This window comes from Centroberyx affinis, unplaced genomic scaffold, assembly GCF_046629955.1.
Source record: "Centroberyx affinis isolate AG114_WGS23_722 - 3 ecotype Tasmania unplaced genomic scaffold, CSIRO-AGI_Caff_v1 ptg000660l_1, whole genome shotgun sequence".
Lineage (NCBI taxonomy): Eukaryota > Metazoa > Chordata > Actinopteri > Beryciformes > Berycidae > Centroberyx > Centroberyx affinis.
In genome coordinates this window covers 89,494-115,417 of record NW_027279286.1, presented here as the reverse complement: position 1 = coordinate 115,417, position 25,924 = coordinate 89,494, and the positions used below count along the sequence as shown (strand labels likewise).

General features: G+C 41.6%; 1 protein-coding gene across 1 annotated transcript in view; it reads left to right on the top strand.

The window, feature by feature from the left end:
* Positions 1 to 694: 694 nt before the first annotated feature.
* The window catches only part of lamb1a (laminin, beta 1a), a 40,434-nt gene continuing 15,204 nt past the window's right edge, over positions 695 to 25,924 (top strand). Inside the window, exons 1-17 of the mRNA XM_071519123.1 lie at positions 695 to 895; positions 2,572 to 2,692; positions 3,663 to 3,851; positions 7,159 to 7,335; positions 8,112 to 8,224; positions 9,877 to 9,956; positions 10,721 to 10,856; positions 12,623 to 12,781; positions 13,855 to 13,982; positions 14,250 to 14,370; positions 15,159 to 15,360; positions 18,991 to 19,134; positions 20,384 to 20,615; positions 21,258 to 21,421; positions 22,943 to 23,167; positions 24,584 to 24,801; positions 25,544 to 25,640. Of these exons, the coding sequence (XP_071375224.1) occupies positions 695 to 895; positions 2,572 to 2,692; positions 3,663 to 3,851; positions 7,159 to 7,335; positions 8,112 to 8,224; positions 9,877 to 9,956; positions 10,721 to 10,856; positions 12,623 to 12,781; positions 13,855 to 13,982; positions 14,250 to 14,370; positions 15,159 to 15,360; positions 18,991 to 19,134; positions 20,384 to 20,615; positions 21,258 to 21,421; positions 22,943 to 23,167; positions 24,584 to 24,801; positions 25,544 to 25,640 (2,707 nt within the window). The remainder of the gene's footprint in view (positions 896 to 2,571; positions 2,693 to 3,662; positions 3,852 to 7,158; positions 7,336 to 8,111; positions 8,225 to 9,876; positions 9,957 to 10,720; positions 10,857 to 12,622; positions 12,782 to 13,854; positions 13,983 to 14,249; positions 14,371 to 15,158; positions 15,361 to 18,990; positions 19,135 to 20,383; positions 20,616 to 21,257; positions 21,422 to 22,942; positions 23,168 to 24,583; positions 24,802 to 25,543; positions 25,641 to 25,924) is intronic.

Below are 25,924 nucleotides of genomic sequence, written 5' to 3'. Positions count from 1 at the left end.
CATACAATCTTGAGCGTTCCTTGACAGCCAAGCTCATCCAACATTTTCAGTTACCAATCAGAGTTTTTAAGAGGGAAAAGACATTATTTCAAGAGAATATCGCAAGCAAAAAAAATAAATAAATAAATAAATAAAAACGAGAAATAGGTATATATATATATTTTTTTTTTAAAGTATTCTTCTATTCATCCATATACAGAATTACAGGTGTCCATCTCCGCACAAAAATATCCTTTTTCATGAAGTAGAGAGTTTTATGAGTGTTTTTTGCCCATAGACCAAAGAGCATCCTCTTATACTACAAACCCCACCAGTAGTGCTCCTGTATCTGCTTTTACCATAGTCTATATTACTAATATTACATTTTGAGTACAGTTATTTCATTTGAGAAAACTGAGAAAATTTCAACCTTCTTGGTAATGTAGTGAAACCCAATAATGTAATAATTATCACGTTAATAGTGGTAAAAGTTATCAGTTATCACTTCTGTTACATGAATGGGAAATGTATTACGTTTACAGGGCTATTACACTATTAACTGCAATTTGTGATTACATTAATGGTTTATTACATTGGCAAGAACAGTGGAGGTTTACTGTTTAGTGCGAAGTTTCCCAGCGAAAAGCTCTGAAACGTGTGTGTGTGTCTGTGTGTGTGTGTGTGTGTGTGTGTGTGTGTGTGTGTGTGTGCAGACATGCTGAAGATCACCAACCTGAGGGTGAAGTTCACCAAGCTGCACACGCTGGGCGACAACCTGCTGGACTCCAGGATGGAGATCAAGGAGAAGTATTACTACGCCGTGTACGACATGGTGGTGCGAGGGAACTGCTTCTGCTACGGCCACGCCTCCGAGTGCGCCCCCATCGAGGGGGCCGGGGACGCAGTGGAGGGCATGGTGAGTCCCAGGCAGGAGAAATGGAAGAGTGTGATCCTTTCAGATTCCTCCAAATTGTGGAGCAAGTGGAGTTGGGAATCTCCATTGATGTAAAATATCAGTGTGAGTGGGAGTTGCTGTTAAAAGAGACTTTCCCGCTCTTTCATTCTCTGTTTCTTCCTCCTTTGAGCTAAACTCCCATTGGCTATTGCTGTCTGCCTGCCTGTGTGTGTGTGTGTGTGTGTGTGTGTGTGTATGTGTGTTTGTGTGTATAAATGCATTTGTGCATCCTGTTAGCTAGTTAGCTAGATAGTGTCAGTGACTGTGGTGAGACGACCTGCGTTAGCCTGGTTAGAGTCTGTCTGTAGGCAGCTGTGAGAGTGTGTGTGTGTGTGTGTGTGTGTGTGTGTGTGTGTGAGTATTGCCAAAGAGAGGAAAGCTAAACAATGCTGTTCCTGTTTACTCTGTGTCATCCCATGCTTAGACTAGGTCTGTGGTTTGTCTGTTTAACTTTTATAGCTTTTCTTTATTGCCGTTCCCCTGGAAAAAAAGTCAGGAAGCTTAGAAGAGTCAATTCAGTCTTCTTACTCCCAGACAGTAAATCTTAGTCAGCAATTAATGAAGTGCACAAAGCCTGAAACGATTAAGTGAAATCCCCTTAGAGAGAAATATGCAGACATTGTCATCAGGTAATTTTAAAACTGATTCCAACATGAAACCAACAGCTTTTTAATAAACTCCAGTCTCAGCAGGCTTTCTCTGCTGAAGACATAAATAAACAAACATATATCTCTGACTCACATTTAGTTTCTGATTTTACAGATTCATGTTTGTGTTTCCTGACAGCAGCACTGCAGCCATGCTGATTACAAAACAGTGTATCTTGGTGTATCATTTGTTTTCTGGAGTGACTTACACTGAGTGCAACAACAGATCAGCAACTTTACAAGCAACCAGCAGAGTCAAAGCCACAGAAGAGAAAGTTAAGATAAAACTTTAATCATCCATGTGAGGAAGCAGCAAATAGTAATAGCTAAAAACATTAAAATACATGACATCATAATAAGTAGAAATATTTGAAGAAAACGTATGAGGACGTAGGAGTCCCACGTCAGTCTCAAGTCTTGAGGCACAAGTCTCAAGTCCCAAGTCTAAATGTAGATTACCAAGTCAGGTCCATGTCATTAATGTCAAGTCTCAAGTCTAAATGTAGAACAGCAAGTCAAGTCAGAACAAACCAAGAGTCCAGTATCAATTTAATATCTTAAAGAAAACTAAATATCTAGGACTTTTCAATGCAATATGGTTTTAATAGGATAAAAACTTGGTAAGAGCATCATGAGTTTGATTTCTATAATCAGTTTCAGCTTCAATAAATTCAATCATTCCATACAAATTCAGAAAACAGAATTTAAATTCAGTCGTCTGCTGGAACAAATCTCATCACTTTCAATCTGAGTCATTTACACAAACACAAGATCTCAAGTCAAGACTTTAGAAACCTTTTCAAGTCATCAGAGTACAAGTCAGAGTCAAGTCCCAAGTCACCAGAACCCAAGTCAAGTCAAGTCTCAAGTCTTCTCTTCATGTATCAAGTCAAGTCTCAAACAATTATTGTATATAAAAGTCAGTTGGATCCTGTTGTTGAGTTGTGTGTGTGTGTGTGTGTGTGTGTGTGTGTGTGTGTTCCTCCTCAGGTCCACGGTCACTGCATGTGTAACCACAACACCAAGGGTCTGAACTGTGAGAAGTGTCAGGACTTCTACCACGACCTGCCGTGGAGGCCGGCCGAGGGCCGCAACACCAACGCCTGCAAGAGTGAGACAAGACGTTTTTTTATTTTTTTATTTTTTTGAGTATTTTATTTAGCGTTTTTCACAATACAGGACATACAAAGCAAACATAGCACAAGACATGAATGAATAAATAAATAAATAAAATTACAAGGTAGAGACATTTTAGACAGTTTCATGAGAGATAATTTGGACAGAATCACTACATCATATCTGTATTATACCTTTCCATTGTTGACAAAGGCAAGGTTCCAGTGCAGTCAATGTAAGGCTGCCAGACTTTTCAGACAGCAGTCATATTTCTTCCTTAAAATATATGTAATTTTCTCCAGGGCTTCACATCTATTCATTTCTGAGAGCCAAAGTCCTATTGAGAGGTGACAGTTAGAATTTCCATGTTACTGCAACGCAAAGAGCTATATCTATAAATTTAATTTTCATTCTAGAATTCCCTTAAGATTTGCACTAATATTAGTGAAGTTCCCCATAACACATAAGTCAGGATCTAGTGGAAAGTGAGTGGTTTTTAGATTTTTTTTGTTGCATATGTCATCTTTAAAGCTTTATTCCTCTCGTTATCCTTCCTAAACAAGTATTCAATTTATTTTGACAGTGTAGCTACAAACTCTACAGTATATATCCATTTTAACATCTGATATTCATTGTTCAATGAATCATAAAATACAGGAGACTGCATTCCTTTTCTGAAAACAAATGTCATAAGATAGCAATATAATTCCTTAATAGGTTTTATTTTAATGCCTGCAAAATTAAGTAGAAGAGTCATATTTTTCAGTTTGTATAAATTTCCCTCTGGTTTAACTCTTCACTGGGAGTTTCAGAGTCTTTCCAGAGCTTTAATTTGCCTTCAGATCCTCAGTGTTTGGTCAGCAAACAGGAGAGATGACACCGTCTGTTTACAGCACAGCATCTGCCTGCTGTAAACACTCCATAAACTGTTCTCCCCCCCCCCCCCCCCCCTTCCTTCTCCCTAGAGTGCAACTGTAACCATCACTCTGACTCCTGCCACTTCGACATGGCGGTGTTCGTGTCCACCGGTAACGTCAGCGGCGGCGTGTGTGACGAGTGTCGGCACAACACCGTGGGACACAACTGTGAGCAGTGCAAGCCGTTCTTCTTCCAGCACCCCGAGCGGGACGTCCGGGACCCCAACATCTGTGAACGTGAGTGAACGCTGCAGAGTTAGAGGCCCCTAGTCCAGCGGGGTCCCAAACTGTGTGTCATCACAAACCAGGAGTCTACAGGTTTTCATTCCAACCGAACACTACAGCAGCTGATTTCACTGATTAACACATCTTCAACCGGAGGAGGAGGAGCTAATTGGTGAAATCCGCTGCTCTAGTGTTTTGAGGGTGATACACAGAAAAATAAAAGTGCGAACTGGAACTGAAAACGGTTCTTTGGAGCAGGGGTTCCCCAACTTTTTCAGCTTGGGACCCAAAAGAGAAATTTGGTGTTTCCCGGGGACCCAAACTCACAAATATACATGAGTTGCCATGACATCTCAGTTAGTAAACTATCAATAAATCCAAAGAACACAAAGAACCATGAATTGAAATATATGAAAACGTATTTAATTAATTACAAATTCACATTCACAGCAGCATGTACTTTTTTGTTTTATTTTTTATTTTTTTACATTTTTCACCCTCTCCTTCCTATTGCCCACCTCTCCCCTGTGGCGCACTCCAAAGTTTGGAGTGATGCCATCGAAGAACCACTTCTGGTTTCACAAAGAACCTTTCAAGAACCTTTTAATATCCCAAATTCAAAGGTTCTTAATTCTTAGTTATTGGAAGGTGGGTGATGGCATAAATGGGGAAAATAACCAAACCCCTCCACAGTATATATTGTGCGATGGTAAATGAAGCTATACAAGGGAAGATAAACAGAAACAACAATGCAGGAGTCTAAGCAAAGGAGAGGAGAAATGGTTCTTTAAAGAGTCTGGTTCTTCTATATGGTTTCACTCCAAAGAAGCATTTTCAGTTCCAGTTGGCACCTTTATTCTTCTGTGCGTAGGATGGAAGAGCTTCTTAAAAAACTATCAGCTGTGTCAAACAGGAAGCTGCTCTTTGGCAGAGGCTGCAAATATCTCACTTGAGAGGCTGAGAGAAGCCAAGGCGCTCAGCTTGAAAAAGATTCAAATGGCTTTATTGCATTGGCAAGATCTATACACAGAACATGGTTTAAAAAATTAGCTCCAACGCGTTTTGGCAAGAACAGTTGTTTCACCTTTCGTCTTTCCTTTAAGGATATTTGTACTATTTAGTTTTGTTTAAACTCCCTGAAGAAGGCAAGAGGCTGAAATGCGTCACAGTTAGAGTTCTGCCATGTTCTGTCTGTACTTGCCAATGCAATAAATGAAAGCATTTTATTTTTTTTCAGCTGCTGTAGTGTTTGGTTAGAAAGAAAAAGACTCTTAGCCTTCCGTGGCTCATGGTTGCCCATCCTGGTGTAAAGTGCCAGTTTGACGAGCCGATGAATCCACCAGTCCTCAGTTAACACTCTTCTTCTCTCATCTTTCACTCATCGCTCCTCATATCCTGCCACTTCACCCCTGCCCCCCCTTTCCTGCCTCTCTTTTTTAGAATATATCATTTATATTTTATTTTCCTGTCGTGTCTGGGTCTTTGATGAGGAGTTGAGAGGAACACCTGGGCTTTGAAGACGGATCAGATCCCTCTGGTCGCACACTGCAAAAAATATCCATCCTAACCAGTTTAATCAAATTAATATTGAATGTTAAAACGTTACTTTTCTTAAACAAGTGAAAAAAATCTGCCATTGGGGTGAGATAATCCCACTGGTTGCCAGTGCAAATCGACTTGTTTTATGAATTTTCTTGAAACAATTAGTGGAGTGATCCGCCTTATTCTGCCTTGTTTCAACATATTAACACTTATAACCTGAAAATGCAAAAAAAAACTATAACACCCCACTCCATAATTTTTCAGTTGAGAAAAATAAGTTTTAATAAGATCGAACATGAGACCAAATGACTTCTTATGATGGACATTTTTTACAGTGTAGCCCTAACCGCAGTTTTGTGGCTCGTTTGTCATCTGCTAGACTTTCATGTTTGAAACACAAGCGGTCTAATGAGGCTTCAGATGTGTGTGTGTGTGGGGGGGGGGGTGTGTTGGTACTTGCCACTGTGTTCGGGGTTGCTGTGTGTGTGTGTGTGTGTGTGTGTGTGTGTGTGTGTGTGTGTGTGTGTGTGTGTGTGTGTGTGTGTGTGCAGTTGGCTCCAGGTGTGTGGAATGGGTTTCAGGAAACAAAGTGATTTTTTATTGCACTTTTGCACCTCAGCATACAGACACACACACACACACACACACACACACACACACACTGGCCTTTTACATCTTTTAGTCCATTTTCCCTCATCTCTAGCTTCTATCTATTATTGCTAATGTACATTTCTGTAGCTCTTACTTCACTGTCTTGTCAGTAAATGTGAACTCTGCCATTTTCCCATGGCATCTCAGCTTTCTGCCTTTAAAAAGGATGTTGCAGTCAGTCCTCTTTATCCTGTTCCTGTTTATGAGTTGAGAAGTAACATGCTGTAGTGGGTTTGGTCATTTCCTTTCCTTTGTTTTCAGACTCTTCTACAGTGGGCATCTGTATGTTATTTTTAGCTTGGTGATATCAGTCCAGTGTGGAGACTCAGAATGAACTGTGAAGCTGTAGAAATTACTTTGTTTGATCTCATCTCAGCTCAGTTGCTCTCTTATCATTGAATCCAGTAACACTCATCACACCGTTTCCTCTTGGTTTCAATTCTTCATTCCTTTCCTCCACAATCCAACATTTCTCATTTCTTCAAAGCCTGCTGTATGTAGTCATTCCCTTTCTCAAGGTAATTTAAATTAGGGCTGGGCGATATGGTTGAAATCAATATCATGATAATCATTTTTTCTATATCGATGTATATCACGATATGGCTCACCAATGTCTACCATACCTCATTTTGTCACACTTTTAACATATAATTTTCTTGTTATCAATTTAGACAGCAGAATTGTTTGTCCTGATATCCCAAAATCACCAAATCATCATGATATGATTCCACTGTAAGTCGACAAACCATAATATTGAATTATCGCCCAGCCCTAATTTAAATAGATAGATGAATAGATAATAATAATAATGATAACAATAATAATGAACTTTATTTTTCATACAAATGTAACTCAAAGTGATTTACAGAGTAAAAACAAACAATAAAAACAAAGAAAATAAATTAATACATAAAAGAGGCATAAAATAAGTTAATTTAAAGCATTTATGCCTCTTTTATGTATTCTTTTATCTTCTTTGTTTTTATTTTCTTTGTATTGGACAAGGACATTTAATGAATCCCCGGTGAGGAAACAGAGTTGTCATCGGCAAAGTGAAGTTATTTACGCCTCTCCCCTCGGCTGAGAATTTGCGTAACTGAAGATTGTCCTCTCTGTGTCTCCGTAGCGTGTAACTGCGACCCGCTGGGCTCTCTGAACGGCGGGATCTGTGACCGGATGACGGACGTGCGAGCCGGCCTGATCGCCGGTCAGTGCCGCTGCAAGCCCAACGTGGAAGGAGAGCGCTGTGACCAGTGCAAGCAGGCTCACTACGGCCTGAGTGACGACCCACTGGGCTGCCTGGGTGAGGAGCACATACACACACACACACACACACACACACACACACTGTCACACACACTGCCACGCACATCCAGATACACTGTCATACACATCCACACACACTGTCATACACATCCATGCATACTGTCACACACACACACACACTGTAACACACATCCATACACACTGTCACACACATCCACACACACTCTCACACACATCCACACACACTGGCACACACATCCACACACACTGCCACACACATCCATACACACTGTGACACACATCCATACACACACTGTCACACACATCCATATGCAGTGTCACACACATCCACACACACTGTAACGCACATCCATACACACTGTAACACACATCCACACACACTGTCACATACATCCACACACACTGTAACGCACATCCATACACACTGTAACACACATCCACACACACTGTAACACACATCCATACACACTGTCACACACATCCACACACACTGCCACACACATCCATACACACAGCCACACAGATCCATATACACACTGTCATACACACCCATACACTGTAATACACATCCATACACACTGGCACACACATCCAGATACAAGGCCTTGGTTGCTAGTATCTAGTAGTATCTCAGTTTTCTATAGATTTGATTCCTGTTCCAATGAGCACCTATAAACCTGAGGACTTCACTACTTTTCTTAATCCACAAGAGCACCAAGTGTTACTTCTATAATAGAGAAATGCTTGACATGAAGCAGCTTATCAGTGAAAGTGTGTGTTGGTCTCCTGCAGCCTGCACCTGCAGCCCGCTGGGAACCGTCCCTGGAGGAAGCCCCTGTGACACCGACTCTGGAGACTGTTACTGCAAACGGCTGGTGACCGGCAGAGACTGTGACCAGTGTCTGGTGAGGACCGGACACACAGACCTTATCAAACATCACATACCAGATACTGATATTTGCATGTTATTCTTAGCATTTGTTTTAGGCTTTTGACTAACAGCAGTTATAAGTGCCACATGATGTGTGGCAGAGATATTACAGAGCTGCTGTGTCCTCAGTGGAGCTGAAACGATTAGCCGATTAATCACTAAGGCGGTTAATCGATTAGAATTTAGATAATTGATAAACTGTTTTAGTCTTTTATCAAGTAAAAATACAAAACATTTGCTGGTTACAGTTTCACAAATGCTAAGATTTGCTGCCTTTCTCCATTTATATCATTATAAAATGAAGACTTTGGGATTGTTTTTTGTCTGCTGGTCAGACTACGTAACCAATTTTACAAATCACTTAGTGCTCTGGTAACTTGTGATGGTCATTTGTCATTATTTTTGACGTTTTATACACTAAATGATTAATCGATTAATCGAAAACATAATAATAGATTAATCGATAATGAAAATAAATAAGTTTCAGCTCTAGTCCTCGGTCCTGTTGGCTGCTCCAAGGTCTAACCTAAAAACAAAAGGTGATGGTGCCTTCAACTCTGTAGGCAGTCTCTTCTGACACTGTGTGTTCTGCTTTGTCTTATGCTGTACTTTGTGTTTTGTATTTATCTGTTTGTTTATTTGTTTAAAAAGGTGAAGGATTTTGTGATTGTAGGTCTAGAAAGCTATACAATTTACTGACTTACATTTAATCTGCTTGGAGCACCAGAGGGGTGGGACTGAACTGATTCAGACGGTTCAGGTCGTTCTGGGTCAGTTGCCAATCACAGAAAAGTAGACTGAATTACTGACTGAGTTTTCCTGTAGCAGACCTGTCAACTCTCCCGTTTTTCCCGTAAATCTCCTGTATTTCCCTTTTTTATTTTTACAGTTATACAGAATCCTAATTGACCCAATCAAGTTGTTTCGGTTAGATCCATAGACTATTTAACTTGACCAGAAGTATGTTGGGAAACATCCACTTGTTGAACTAGTTAACCCAATCCTTTTTGCTCTGAGATTACAGCAGGGCAGGCAGTAAAGGCACCTGGTCATTAGATCTCTGGAACCAAGAGATGAAACCCCTTTTATAATGTAAAAATTATGGTCGGGTGGGGGTCCCAGAAAATCTCCCTTATTTTCAAAGCCCAACGTTGACAGGTATGCTGTAGTAGTCTAAACTTTCTATAACTTGTACCGTCCTCTGTGGCAAACCCCACCTATTTGGTAGTGCAAACATTAAGAATTATTTACAATTACTGTTTCATTCAAATCTGGCGCTCAGAGCCATTTAAACTACTCTGCTATGGGTTTCCCGGCCTGCAGCTTGGCTCAGTGTGACTGCTGTAAGTGGTTTTCTGGCACGACCTACTGCAGTCCCACTCCGGCTGTAAATCTCCAGCTGTGAAACAGCTGGGGGTCTGTGGGGGAGGGGGAGGGGTGATGGGGGAGTGAAAGCCCCAAATCCACTTTACATCCGTCCACAGCTTGAAAACAGCTTTTTAAAGAGGAACAAGGTGGGAGGTCGATAATGACATGTCGTTTAAGGCCTGTTTTTTAAATGGTGTGTGTGTGTGTGTGTGTGTGTGTGTGTGTGTGTGTGTTTGTGTGTGTGTGTGAATCCCACAGCCTCAGCACTGGGGGCTCAGTAACGACATGGATGGCTGCAGACCCTGTGACTGTGACCTGGGTGGAGCCGTCAACAACGAGTGAGTTCACAGTTCAGCTGATTGAAAACATCAAAGACTTTTCTGTTGTGTTTCCAAAAGACTCGACTCAGAACCCAGAGAAACACAAAAGACACAAAAACTCAGAAACTGCCACTCTGGAAGTATGAATGAAGTGTATGAAGTCTTTATATAGCAGTCACAGTAAATATGTTTGGTTCTGATGAAGGCTGTCTAGCTATGAAGAAAGACAGTTTTTCGAGAGTGTTTACTATTTTTTGAGTTTCTGTGTCTGTTATGTCACTGTGGTTAAAAAGTTAATTCAGCTGCAGTCAGTGAAGTAGACACTAATTTTAAAGCCAACATAGTTCAGCTAATATAGCCTTCATAGCCTTAAAAAAACGCAATACAAGGAAGAGGAAGAGGATTAGGGCCACATGTAAAACATACAGTATATTTGAGTTCTGCGTTTAATCTCAGAATTGTGAGAATTAAGTCAGAATTCTGAGATTAAAGCCAGAATTCTGATTTCTGACTTAATTCTCAGAGTTCTGAAATTAAACTCAGAATTCTGACCAAATTATATTATTATATTATTATATTATTCTAGCAAATCAGGCTCAGAAATTAACATAATTCTGCACAGTCAGACTTTGTCACTGAACTTTTTTATTTATTACGTCATATCGTATCATGATTTTATCGAATCGTGAATCCCATATCGCATATCGAATCGGATCGTGAGATAAGAATATCATGGGATGCATATTTTTTCCATCTCTGACTTCCCTCCCGTCCCCCTGCAGTTGCTCCCAGGAGACGGGTCAGTGTGTGTGCAGGGATCACATGTTTGGCCGTCGCTGCGACCAGGTGGAGTCCGGCTTCTACTTCATCGCTCTGGACCACTACACCTACGAGGCCGAGAACGCCAAGTTTGGACCCGTGAGTCGCCTTTCACCCTGCAGCCTGTTTCACCCTGCAGCCTGTTTCACCCTGCACCCTGTTTCACCTTACAGCCTGTTTCACCCTGCACCCTGTGTCACCCTGCACCCTGTTTCACCCTGCAGCCTGTTTCACCCTGCAGCCTGTTTCACCCTGCAGACTGTTTCACCCTGCACCCTGTGTCACCCTGCACCCTGTTCCACCCTACAGCCTGTTTCACCCTGCAGCCTGTTTCACCCTGCAGCCTGTTTCACCCTGCAGCCTGTTTCACCCTGCAGCCTGTTTCACCCTGCACCCTGTTCCACCCTACAGCCTGTTTCACCCTGCAGCCTGTTTCACTCTGCAGACTGTTTCACCCTGCAGCCTGTTTCACCCTGCAGCCTGTTTCACCCTGCACCCTGTTCCACCCTACAGCCTGTTTCACCCTGCAGCCTGTTTCACTCTGCAGCCTGTTTCACCCTGCAGCCTGTTTCACCCTGCAGACTGTTCCACCCTGCAGACTGTTTCACCCTGCACCCTGTTCCACCCTACAGCCTGTTTCACTCTGCAGACTGTTCCACCCTACAGCCTGTTTCACCCTGCAGCCTGTTTCACCCTGCAGACTGTTCCACCCTGCAGACTGTTTCACCTGAACCTGTCATCGGGGTCAGGGGAGATTTCTCTCCGTCAGTTTTCAGCCTGTTTTTGGAACTGAAACTTATTACATATGACGAAGCTCCTTCTTCTTCTTCTTTTTGTCAATTCAATTCAATTTAAAGGTCTGTGTAACTCTGGTAGTGTCTTGGGTCGTGTCTCTTCCTCCATGATAAAACCCCAAAATCAGTGATTCTGTGATCTGTTGCTCCGGTAGAGGAGACTGGAGAATTGTGTTTTTTCACAATTCTCAGTTCATTAAAGAAATAAGAGAATAAAAACAAAAAAAATAGGCTAAAATAAAATAAGACAGGTGTAAAATACAAGAATAAAGGTTACGGTGCAGTGTGAGAAAGGAACGCCGACAAAGCAGATTCTGAAAATATATTTTAAAAAAACTAGTCATGCTGCTGAATTGTAACACCGAAATTTGGAAAGGAAACTTATGCCGATGGAACAAAGAAAATAATATTTTTCCCAATAATTTTAAATAGGCAAAAAAAGTAAGAGATTTGTTTTTCATATATTGTCAGAATCTGCTTTGTCAAAGTCCTGTCTCCCACCTTTTTTTGCCTATTTACAATTTACAATTATTTCCTTTCCGAATTTCGGTGTTACACTTGTTCAAGCTGAAAGGTTTGCATGACTATTTTTTTACTGTGACCTGTTTGGCCATACAATGGCAGTGAATGGAGAGAGAAAAAAAACACAGAGAACAGAGAATCACTGATTTTGGGGTTATATCAAGGCCAGGAAGCTACACAACCCAAGGTTCAGGCTTGGGTCATTTTGCAGTTTGTAATTACTTAGAGATTGTTTAAACATACCTCGAGGACCAGATGGGTGGAGTTTACCACATCAGGACAGTTCAGATAGTAGTCAGTAGCCAGTCAGTCAGAGAAAAGTAAGCTTAATTTGACTTGTTGTCTAAATACTTAATATTTGCAAATACTAATTTGACCCAAGTCTGTTCCATTTGCATCTCAATTAAATGTCTCTTTATCTCTCTCCAAGCCTCTCTTTCCCCTTCTGTCTAACTCCACCTTTTCTCTCTCAGTGCCTTGTCCCGTTCTCTCCCACATCCTGCTCTTGAACCCTGCCCGGTCTAACCTCCTCCCTCGTCTCGTCCTCAGGGAGTGACCGTGGTGCCCCGGCCTCACCCTCAGGACCGCAGCCCCACCTGGACGGGGATCGGCCTGGTCAACGTCCCGGAGGGAGCCTTCCTGGAGTTTTCCATCGACAACATCCCCCACTCCATGGAGTACGACATCCTCATACGCTACGAGCCACAGGTAGGAAGCTGAAGATGGGTGGAGATCAAAAGCCTTCACTGTATTCGATGCCCTTCATAGTGAGAGTGTTTTTAGTTGGCAGAAACTCATAACTGCATTAGTCAATCTATTTTAAAAGCAAGATTCCAAAAAAATATGTTGTGGTCTAAAAGTGAAAGGTCCCATATTGTGATGATAAAGGAGTTGGATGGTCTATCTAAACATGGTGAAAGTATCAAAACGCACGGTCGCCAACTAAATCCACACAATCCATATTAGAAAAGCGAGCCTCTAAACGAGCCGTTTGGACTTCCGTAACTTTGTGGCATCACAAAGGTTCGCTCATTATCATTTTCGTAAGAAATAATAGACTAACAAAGTGTTTTTTTCAAAGCGGTTGAGCGGTTGTCATTGTTTATTACTGGAGAGTTTTCCCTACCTGTAGCCGCTGGGCCGCGGCGTCTCAGGTTTCACTCTTGAAACGGTTAGCCAATCGGAACAGAGGGGTCGTTAATATTAATGAGCCTTAAAGACATAGCGACAGAAACAGCCTGTTCTTGGTAAGGCTCAGAGAGATGCTGGAAAATTAACGTCACCACACACACAGCTTTGAATGGACCTCAAGACACAAAATAAAACACTGGAAAGTGGAGAATATGGACCTTTAAAGTATTGAGTATGTGACCAGTAGTCTGAATCCCCCAACCATCTGGGAAAGTCTGGGCAGGGGAAGTGAAGGAGACACTCTCTTTTCAGTCACCACTGCTAAGGCTTGATTAAAGGATACGTTCAGTGATTTTGGACCTCTATGTAATTAGTCTCTTCCATACCTGTAGTACTTGGACCCACAGACAATATTGGCTCCCGAGTCAGCTGTTTGTTGAAACGGCGAGCTCTGAAAAGACAATTTCAGACAAACGGGGGATTTAGGCCTGAACACACAGACTGATAATGTGGAATAGATCCTGTTCATTTATGTGATATTTTAACGCCATGTGAAAAAGTTGTATGTTGCAGCTTTAAGGCTCTCTGGATGAAATTATGTGAATTTATGTGAACTGTGTTCACGCTGGTGTCTTTTTTTGTCCCTGCAGCTGCCGGACCAGTGGGAGGAGGTGCTGATGACGGTGATGCGGCCCGGCCTGATCACAGCTGACAGCCGCTGTGCCAACACCATGCCGGACGACGACAACCAGATGATCTCCCTGCACCCCGGCTCCCGGTAAAACACACACTACCGCCCGCATGTGTGTGTGTGTGTGTGTGTGTGTGAGAGAGAGTCTGAGTGTGTCTGTTTGTGCTTCTTTGAAAGTGTGCATGTGTCTTTCTATGCACGTGTGAGTGTGTGTGTGTGGCTGGAGGATGATTCTACACAGTGACCGTCTCTCTCCGCCTGTGTTTATGTTATATAACCATAACATATAACTGTAGTGTACACACAGAGTAAATGATGTGTGTGTTAAGAGTATCCTGTGTCCTGTCTCCACAGCTACGTGGTTCTTCCCAGGCCGGTGTGTTTTGAAACCGGTCTGAACTACACCGTCCGCCTCAGCCTGCCGCTGTACTCGGCCCTCAGCGACGTCCAGTCTCCGTACACACTCATCGACTCGGTGAGGAAAAAAAAACAAAACACTAAAACCCCACTGTGGCTGAAAAACATTGACAAAAAATCAAATCGTGATTATTTGACAGAATATTGCAACTGTGATTTAAACTGCGATTCAGAACATCACAAGTTTTTCTTGTCATAAGTTTTTTTTAGAACTTTAAAATTGTTTAAAGAAAAGTATGGAAAAGGATTAGGGCCACGTGAACAAATTATTTGAGTTTATTCTCAAAATTCTGAGATTATTCTCAGAACTCAAATAAATGAATGAATTTTTACATGTGACCCGAATCCTCTTCTGTAGAAAAGTGGTTTTGTTACAAAAAAAAATGAAATGTCCATTGGTATATTCACATAATTTCTTTATTAACAAAAACAATTCTGCTTCAGGTAAACATTAAAACTTTTTGGTGATTATTGTTATGTTCTTATGTTATTTTGCTGTTTCCATTTGGCTTTCTAATTTGATATATTATTATGGTAACACTTTACAATAAGGGTACATTAATTAAGGGTTAGTTAATGCTTAATAAGCATTGTATAAATTAATACCTTAGTTAACATGAACACCATTAGTAAATGATTACCAGACACATTAGTTAACTGTTAATTAAGGGTTAGTTAATGCTTATTAAGCATTGACTAACCCTTAATTAATGTACCCTTATTGTAAAGTGTTACCATTATTAGTCACATAAAAATACTTGAAATGAAATGACCTGGCTTCTGTCAGTACTATCTTCATCAGTAGAGTGCTAACTCTACCACTGTTCCGTCCACCTCGCCCTCCAGATCGTCCTGATGCCTCACTGTAAGAACCTGGAGATCTTCACCGGCTCGGAGGGAGGAGACTCCGTCACCAACAACGCCTGGGAAACCTTCCAGCGGTACCGCTGTCTGGAGAACAGCCAGAGCGTGGTGAAGACGCCCATGACCGACATCTGCCACAACTTCATCTTCAGTGTCTCCGCCCTGCTGCACCAGGGGGCCAAAGGTACGTCCGCTCCGTCTGTACTGGAACAGAACAAAGGGAAGTAAAATGTGACATGGTTAGGACTGTCCCCAACTATTCAACGATTCGGATATTTGTTTATCAGGCTGACATTCACACCTACATTTAGGATTCGAATGCTCAGATCAGACGATAAGAAGAAGGTTCAGTGCCAAGTACGCGACCAGAAGTATTTTTTTTGATCAGGGTCTTTTTATTGTAATTTTTCACATTATATCACAGGTCCAAACAGGTCCAACAGAAAAAGAAAAGGAAACTTAATCGAATCCCCAACCCCCCACCCCCCACCCCCCAAATACCAGACAAACACATATAAACACTGTATGTAGCCAGACATCCATAAAAGGACAATAAATAACACAAATAGAATGAAATGACAGAAAAATTGGTTACATTATCATGCTGTCAGCTTCCATACCCTCAACAAAGGTTAAGAAAGGCTGCTAAATAGTATGGAATTTCCTAGTAGACCCTCTGACAGTATATCTAATCTTCTCCAATTTAAGAGGGTACATGACTTCCCTGATCCAGTGACTATATGTCAGTGGAACAGGGTCTTTCCATTTAAACAATATCAGTCTCCTGGCTTGGAGAGAGCAGAAGGCCAACATGCTGATCTCCCACCTAGAGGTGAGGGGTGTCCACCGACCCGACCAGAAGTTTGATCAATCATCTTCTGAATTGGTGATGCACTGGTGAGGAAAAATCCGCTAGGCCTACAGGTGTCTTTTCTAGTTGAAGCAAAAAACTAAGATGCGTTCCATAAAAATAAAGGGCATCGTAAATGATCACTGCGGCATTATCGATACAAAGTCTGATTTGGTTGCATTGTCTAGTTAAGAAACATTTTTTAGGGCGTCCTGGTGGCTCAGTGGTCTAAGGTGCGGACCATGTAAACGCAACATTTTGGGTTCGCAATCGGCCCAGGACCTTTGTCACAAGTCATCCCTCTCTCTCTCTCCCAGTCTTTCCTGTCTTTTGTGTCAAATAAAGGTGAAAATGCCCCAAAAAATTCTTAAAAAAACCCCACACTTTTTAACGTTAGTATTTTGAACCAGTAGGCCTATTATTGAGAACGAGTATTTGAGCGTTTGTTCAAAAAATCACAACAAATTTTATGATACAGTAAGAGTATCATGCGGCGTCCTAGTGGTTAGAGAGGCTGTTCTTCAACTTAAGGACCCGGGTTCAAACCCCGACTCTGCTGAAGTGTCCTCGAGCAAGACACTGAATCTCTACCAGCTCCAGACTCTGACCTCTGACCTCCTGTGGATGGGGGGGGGAACAGAAAAGAGAATTTCCCTTCAGGGTTCAGTAAAATCAAACTCTGGCGTCAAGTGATATTGTTGCAACATACTTTGACTGACGACATTCATTCCCAGCTTCTCTTGTCTTTTGTTACTTCATCCTCTCTCTCCGTCTTCCCTCTGTCTCGCCACTTTATAAAACCTCAAATACCAAGAAACGCCATTAAAACCAGTTTGACTGACTGCGGCTGACGTGTTTGGTAAATGACGGCATTTCATTCAGACGTTGACCTGTCAATCATCCTCGTATCCCTCCTCCTCCCTCTGTCTTCTCTCCCCTCCACTCTCTCATTCTCTCCAGCTGTTTCCATCCCACTTCTTTCCACTCTTTCTTTCTCATATTCCTCCCAGTCCTTCTTGTCTTTACCTGCCTCCTTCCCGTATGTTTAGCATGCGGTCGCTGTCGGCTTTCCGACCTTTGTCACTCAGCACCTCTTACACCCCCCCGCCCCCCCCGCCCCCCAACCTCAGCCTCATGTCGGGTCTTGCACAAACCTCTGCTGGCTTCTTCGTCACATTCCTGGTCCCGTGTCAGACCGCCCGGCTGTAAATCTCTTCATCACAGACAGGAAGAGGAACTTTGTCTCTAAAGACGTTTGTTTTGTTTTTTTCCTGCTAGATTTATTCAGGATACAAAACATTGTTTCCATTTTTTGGCAGCATCAGTGGACGACATGAAAATGAATGAGGATGGCTCAGAATAGAATAGAATAGAGTAGAGCAGAATAGGATATAATAAAGCAGAATAGAATAGAATAGAGCAGAATAGAATGGAATAGAATAGAATACAATAAAGCAGAATAGAATAGAATACAATAGAATACAATAGAGCAGGATAGAGCAGAAAAGAATAGAATAATATAGAATAAAAAAGAATGGAGCAGAATAGAATTGAATCGATTACAATAGAATTGAATCGATTACAATAGAATAGAGCAGAACAGAATAAAATCGAGCAGAATAAAGTAGAATAGAGCAGGATAGAGCAGAATAGAATAGAATAGAGCAGAATATAATAGAATAATATAGAATAGAAAAGAATGAAGAAGAATAGAATAGAATAGAGCAGAATAGAATATAATAAAGCAGAATAGAATAGAACTGATTAGAATAGAATAGAGCAGAATAGAATAAAGCAGAATCGGATAGACTAGAATAAAGCAGAATATAATACAATAGAGCATAATAGAATAGCATAGAATAGAATTCCCTACAGCACTCATATTTGGCCAATGACAAAAGCCAAAAGTCCCCATTTTGGCATTTGGGGTTAAATTGGGTTAAAAGCAGAATTCACTGTTTCTCTCCCAGTGAAGAAAACAAACTGGTTGAATCTTCTGTCACTTCTGTCTTACTGCAATAAATATGAGATGGATTCATGGATTCACTGTCTGGGAATGTTGTCAGGATCACATTATCACATTGTCATCAGACTCTGTGATCACATTATCACATTATCATCAGACTCTGTATCTGCAGTAAAGTCATCCGGCTCCCTCAGCTGTGGTTGCTGTCGGCGTTTCAAACTGCTTCATGATGCAGCCGCTCCTTCGTCTCCTCGTCCGCTGCCACGTTTATTTACCTTTCCTTAATGAACCTCCGTTTATCCTGGGTAGTCTGGTTGGAATCAGAGTAGGGTTTTTTCCAGCCAAGACCGCAGCAACACGTTTAAATGCAGACGAAGAAGAAAAAGCGAGAGAAAAAGGGCAAAACAGAGGAAAGAGAGGAGAGAGAACGGCCTCCTGAAAGACTTGAAACTTAATGAACTAGTTACTCTTAGTGAATTTAAAGAAAAAACAGCTGTTGACGTTTCGCATTGCAGTTCTGGCTCCATTTAGTCGTTTGGTGTATTTCTCTTCTTCGTGGATAACAGCTACAATGATGATGAAAATGTTTCAGAGATCTAAAACATCGGTGGTAAACGTCTGGTTTTTGGTGTCGATGAAGGGAGAGGATGAAGATAGGTGAAGATCTGGCTCATGAGCATGTCAGTACGCGCTCAGCAGGAACAGCCTCAGGGCCTGCACACACACACACACACACACAAACCTGACTATATAATCAGACACACACACACATCCAAAAATTATATGTGATATCACTTTGATAATGACCTCATCAGATTAGACATGGAAATTATACACTATTATATATTATACACATAACCAGCTGTATTATGGTGATAAAAAACAGTTTGAAGTTAACTCTTGTTGTCCCTAACAGGCAGGAGGTCAGCAGGAACAGAGCAGTAGGTGCGTTTTTTTGGTTCTCTGACATGTTTCTCCTTTCTGACTCCATTTCCCAGCATGCCAGTGTGACCCCCAGGGCTCCCTCAGCACCGTGTGCGACCCCAGCGGCGGGCAGTGCCAGTGCCGGCCCAACGTGGTCGGCAGGAACTGCGACAGGTGCGCTCCTGCCACCTTCCACTTTGGACCCAACGGCTGCAGAGGTATGATCATTTATTTCTAGGTTTTATTTCTATAGCTCTTCTCAAAACAAAGTGCTTTACATGGTATAAAAACAGAAAACATAGTAGGTGTAATCTGTAACATTACTTGAAGTTTACTATTCACTCTCTCTACCATTTAGATCTGGTCTGTTAAAGCAGTGATTCTCAACCTTTTTCATATCAAGGACCCTAATTTAGTCCACATTAGGGCCACAGACCCCCATTTGATGAGATTTTGTCTCTCAGACGCAAATCTGAGAATATTTTTATTGTCAGATATGATTTTGTCCAGAATCCCATGACTGTCTGTATTGTAGGTAGAGAGATAACAGAGAAACTATGATCAGAACAGTCATACTTCTACATTCTCTAATTGTGTTAACTTCTTGTAAATGAAATAACGGTGAGGTTTAACAATTCATAAATTTGCTGGGGACCCCCTGGAACCACCTCAAGGACCCCTGGTGGTCCCTGGACCCCATGTTGAGAACCACTGTGTTTAAGTGATCAAACAAGGATTTAAGTTGCTGGCTATTCTTTAAAAAGTAGATGTCACTAATCTCAAAATGTTGAGCTGCAGGTTTGATTAATATCGAGGTTGAAAAGTTACACTTTTAAAGAATAGTGTTGTAAGCCTACTGATTAATTTAATTCAATTTGACCTGAATACACTAGTCTAATCAGAGTTAACTGCAGTGAGCCAATTAAAGCTGATTTAATTTGTAAAAGCATACTGAGTTGATTTGATTAAAAGATTTAATCCAAGTTTTTTGGTTATACTTCAGTTGAAGTGGTGCTTTATAAGACAAGCACATGGTGAGTGCCTGATTATTATGATAAGAGCATGATATAATAAACACAATGTGCAAAAAGATTAAGGGGTTGAATACTTCATGTGCAACTGTATGTCTAATGACAAGATATTACATTTAAATTTAAGTTTGATGATGCTTGTCTGATGATTATATTGTAAAGAAAAAGAAAGGAAAGTTTACTTATGCTTCTAATGGGCTTGAAATAAATCAAAATGTGCTTCATGTTTGTTTCCATCCTCTAAAGTGTTACTGGTTTGTAAGCAAAGGTCGTAGGTTGATGAATAACTCACATAACATCCCATGAACAGCTATATTTTCATGTCAGAAATCACCAAGGAGAAGTTGAGTTTTCTTTAACAGTGGATATCTTATTTTGGAATAAAACGTTCTCCCTCCTCTCTGTACTCCCCCCCCTCCCCCCTCCCTCTGTCCAGCCTGTGAGTGTGACCCTCAGGGATCGGAGAACGCCTTCTGCCAGGAGCTGACCGGTCAGTGTGTGTGTGTGGCCGGAGCGTACGGCCGGCAGTGCGACCGCTGCCTGCCGGGACACTGGGGCTTCCCCAACTGCCGGCCCTGCACCTGCAACGGCCACACAGAGGAGTGTGACGCCCAGACGGGACGCTGCCTGGGCTGCAGGGAGCACAGCACCGGACACAACTGTGAGAGGTCAGTACAGAGCCGGGTGTGACCAAGTCTACTCTGCTCGAGTCTCAAGTCTTGAGGCACAAGTCTCATCATGAGTTTGATTTCTATAATACTTCAATAAATTCACTCATTCCATACAAATTCAGAAAACAGAATTTAAATTCAGTCGTCTGCTGGAACAAATCTCATCACTTTCAATCTGAGTCATTTACACAAACACAAGATCTCAAGTCAAGACTTTAGAAACCTTTGCAAGTCATCAAAGTAGAAGTCAGAGTCAAGTCCCAAGTCACCAGAACCCAAGACAAAGTCAAGTCTCAAGTCTTCTCCTCATGCATCAAGTCAATCAAGCAATTAAAACTGTGACTTGAGTCTGACTCGAGCCCAAGTCATGTGACTCGATCCCCACCTCTGGTATAGAGACACTGGTTGAGGAGGCAAAATGTGAACGAAGATTAAAAAATATGCCTCAAAGTGAAATACTTAACTTTGCCTCATTGTTTTCATTCATAATTGTGTTTTATTCCAAAATGGTTACATGTCTACATTGGAACATTTTGCTGCCTTTGTTTTCAGTAATTTTGTAAGAGTAGATGTAACTTTTGAACGAAACTCTTCAGTTACTCATTCACCTGTGTTGAATCCCACCCACGCCCCTCTCAGGTGTCTGGACGGTTACTATGGCGACCCTGTGCTGGGGTCAGGTGATCACTGCCGTCCCTGCATGTGTCCCGACGGCCCCGGCAGCGGGCGGCAGTTTGCCGGAGGCTGCTACCGCGGCCTGGACTCCCACCAGGTGGTGTGTGTCTGCAGCGCCGGGTACAGAGGTACAGCAGCTCTCTCTAAGAGTCACAACACAATACAAAGAATGAAACATAAGATAATGATCTTTCAGGATGATGATAGATAAGAATACTTATAAGAATCGGTAGTTATACAAACATTCGCAGCACCAGGACAAATTACTGGAACTAGAAATGTAAACAGTGTTACATCTTTAAGTGTCTGTGCGAAATAGCAGCAATAGAACTTAATGGGACAAAACAAACGTGGAATATGTGCAGTAAGAAATACATGAAAAATTCTAAAACTATCCATATACAGTATATGGAATACAGTATATGGCCAAAAACAGATAATAACAATAAAAACATATAACATTAAAGCATAATACAAGAATAAAACATCCACATTTTCAAGTAGTCTTAATTGCACTGGGGATAAATGAGTCCCAGCTTAAAGTGTGGTTATTGATTATGGTATTGCAGAATACATTTTCATTGCAACTTTGATTGACTGATGGAAAGTTTACGTCTCCAAAACTGCACAGAGCCTGCAAAAAAAACAAAAAACAGGGCAAAACAGCATTTGGTTTGGTCCACATGTAACAATCAGTGAGTGCTGTTGGATAAATAAAGACATGCGACACATATTTAATGCGTCCCTATGCATTTTTATATATATGCATATTTGTACATAGTGGTTAAATGTTTAGGTTTACATCTGTTCATCTTGTTGTCCTTGTTTTTAGCTGTATATTTATTCTGTGCAAGTACATTGAGAGCAACGAAAAACCGGAGTCAAATTCCTTGTATGTGTACATACTTGGCCAATAAAGCTGATAAAGCAGATTCTGATTTATAATATTTCTGAACTATAATTTTTCTGAACTATTTTTTATCGCTTTTGTGGTAGCCGTCTTTGTTGTTACCATGATAAAAATAGTGCATCCGTGAATCAAAGTTGCGATTCAAAGGCATGTTGTAATATAAAATCAATCACCACACCTGATCAGGTCCGTCACAACACATTTTATTCCGTGGGATCCTTTGCAAAGCGCCCAGTTTGCAGGTTTCAGAGAGATCCCCGCGTGACACAAACAGCTGCCAGCGTTTACTGAACACCGGTAAATTTCCCCACAGCGGGCGTGATTACACACTGCCACTGCTCAGACTTGTTGCCCTCAGGAAACTCAGTTTTTAATGCAGTTGTGTGTGTTGCGGGGGGGGAGCTTTGTGATTTTCTGTGATGTAAACAGAGAGGCTGCATGTGTGGAATGTGATATATGGTTTAGATTTGATAGGAGGTGTGTTATTACCGCAGGAAATAGCTGCATGGTGTTAAGTGCTATAGGCGGTAGTTATGGGAGGGTGTTGATGGAATGATGATGACTCACGATGTGCAAAAGTGCTAATTAATGTACTTTCTCCTTTGTTTCCTATCCGCTGTTTCTAACCCTCGCTCTCCCTCGATTCTTCTCTTCTATAAACTGTCCCAACTCTCCCTTTTATCCCTTTTTCTCTTCCTCTTCATTCATTTCTCTCCTCGCCTTTTCTACTCTCTGCTAGGTGCGAGGTGTGATGAATGCTCTCCCGGTTACTATGGGAACCCCAGTGTGGCGGGCGGGCAGTGCCAGCCTTGCCAGTGCAACAACAACATCGACATGCTGGACCCCGGCTCCTGCGACGCCGACACCGGGGAGTGTCTGACGTGTCTCTACCACACCGAGGGCCCGTCCTGCCAGAGCTGCAGGCTGGGTTACTATGGAGACGCACTGCTGCAGAACTGCAGGAGTAAGTTTCACTGGTTCTTACCTGGTGTTGTGGTTTAAACCGATCAGGTGCAGCTCTCCACCTTCACTGCCTTTAAGGTTCCTGAGAGAGCAGGAGGGATGAGAAGAATACACCCAGCTATAAACCACCTCTAGCTGTCATGATTTGGACAGATTATTTGACCAGAAAACATAGTATCAGAGGTGGAACGTCACTAAGTACATTTACTCGAATACTGTACTTAAGTACAATTTTGAGGTACTTTTACTTTATTTGAGTATTACCATTTCATGCTACTTTATACTTCTACTCCACTGCATTTCAGAGGGAAATATTGTACTTTTTACTCCACTACCTTTATTTGATAACTTAAGTTACTAGTTACTTTGCAGATTCAGATTATTAATACAAAATATAATCAAATTAAATTGTGATGAATTATTATAGATTACTGTAAGCTACCCAGCAGTATATAAAGTAGTGGAAATCAGCCCCACCTTTTCCAGCTGCAACATTAAAGTGATGCTTACACATTAATGCATCAATAATTATAATTCAATAATATAATATATACTGTATTATTCTGAAATGGGCCATTCTGCATAATGAGTACTTTTACTTTTGTTGCTTTAAGTACATTTTGATGCTAATACTTTTGTACTTTTACTTAAGTAACATTTTGAATGCAGGACTTTAACTTGTAACAGAGTATTTTTATACTGTAGTATTTCTACTTTTACTTAAGTAAAAGATCTGAGTACTTCTTCCACCACTGCATAGTATTATATGGTAAAAAAGCCTTACGCCTACAGCAATAGGCCTTTTTCACAAACATGGCTGACGTTCTTCCTCTTCGTCTAGCCAACTTTCTGTCTCCTCTGACTCATTTAGTGTTTCAACATGGTGTTTAACACAATACAGCTGTTGTCACTGACAGATCTTTCTGTTTCTGTTTCTATACGACTGTACAACTATAAAAAAAAAAGTGATTTGATAAAGTGACACAAAATGCTAACAGCCCAGAAATTACTGTTAGCCTTTGTTAGCCAGTTAGCATTTTGTGACCCTCGATCAAATCACTTACAGTCATTTCACAACAGCAAGAGAAAGATATGTCAATGACAACACCTGTATTGTGTTGTGAGCTATATTATATTTGAGTTTTTTTAAGAGAAACTTGTTCCTATAAAAATAAAAAATAGTGTAAAAATATCTTGGTTCAAGATTGAATTGCTTATATTGTGATAATTTGACCAAAAATAAAATAGTACACTAAAACTAGCTAATCCTGAGTAAGGTTGATAATTCTGAATCCAAGATAAAATGACTTGCCAAACTTCCCATTTCTGCAGTGTTCATATTCACAAATGAAATCCTCATTGCTCGCTGCTTCATCCTCCTCCTCCTCCTCCTCCTCCTCCTCCTCCTCCTCCTCAGAGTGTGTGTGTAACCACCTGGGCAGCAGCCCCGCCAGCTGCCCGTCGGCGGGCGACTGCCACTGCGACCGAGGCAGCGGTCAGTGCCAGTGTCTGCCCGGCGTGGTCGGCCAGCACTGCGACCGCTGCGCCGCCGACACCTGGAACATGGCGAGCCAGAGGGGCTGCGAGGCCTGCGACTGCGACCCCACGCACTCCTTTGGAACCTCCTGTAATGAGGTGAGCTTCGTCGGGAGGACCGGGTATCGAGAACCGCTTCCGGTTTAGTCCCGGTTCCACGTCGCCGAATTCACCGGAATCGATAAGCCACCGCACTGCGATTCCTTTTATCGATATTTAAGAATGTTGAACAGCTGGATTCTTCTGGAGTAGCTTTTCTGACTCTTTCTGTCTGCTGTCAATCGCAAACAATGGCGGAAACTGACTGCACACCCTCATGTCAGTTGAAACACCGGGGAAGTTTGTGTATCCATAACACTAAAGCAGTTGCTGGATATTGTTTCTTTACAGTTCCAAAATCGGCAAAAAATGACCATCAAATTCCTCCAAACAGCATAATCCAAATGTTCTGAATCCAAAGTAATTCTGAGACAAAAGTAATTCTACACAGCAATCTTTCTTGAGTAATAAAAGCAAAGTTAACTCCACTAAAGCAGTATGTAGTCTTTTATCCCTGACAATGTATACAGTAGGAATCGATAAGGGAATCGATAAAGAATTGGGTCGATCAGAAGAATAAAAAATGGCACCACATCAGATGTGGGAATCATCTTGTCAAACTGTCCTTGAGCAGGAGGTGGAACAGTTCCATGCTAAAAATGTAAAAACGTTCACTAGCTTTGATGGAGAGTTTTCCAGTGTATTGTCAGCTGTATCTTTTTCAATTCGTGGCACAGCATTTTCGTTCATTTTTCTCTGTATGTTTGAAATATAAAATATTTTTTTCCTCTCTGCTCCACAGATCAGTGGCCAGTGTTCCTGTATGCCAGGCTTCGGAGGCAGAACATGCAGGGAGTGCAGAGAGCTGTTCTGGGGAGATCCAGAGGTCAAATGTCATGGTGAGTTCAGTATTTATGTTTTTAAATGTGTTTACATGTGTTCATGTTCAATGCAAAACTCAATACAGACACAACACAGTCATGTTTCCCTCAGAAATGTGTCTTGGTGGGTGGAGAGGCTTGTGGAGCAGAGTCTGGTTTCCATTGAAAGCAAAGCAAAATAAATTCCTTCAGTCTGGTGGGAACTCCTGTAGGCAGAGGGACCACTTCTTTCCTTATTCAACATCTCAAAACACAATATTAAACTTCAGAGTCTCAAGTCTTGATGAACAAGTCTCACATCA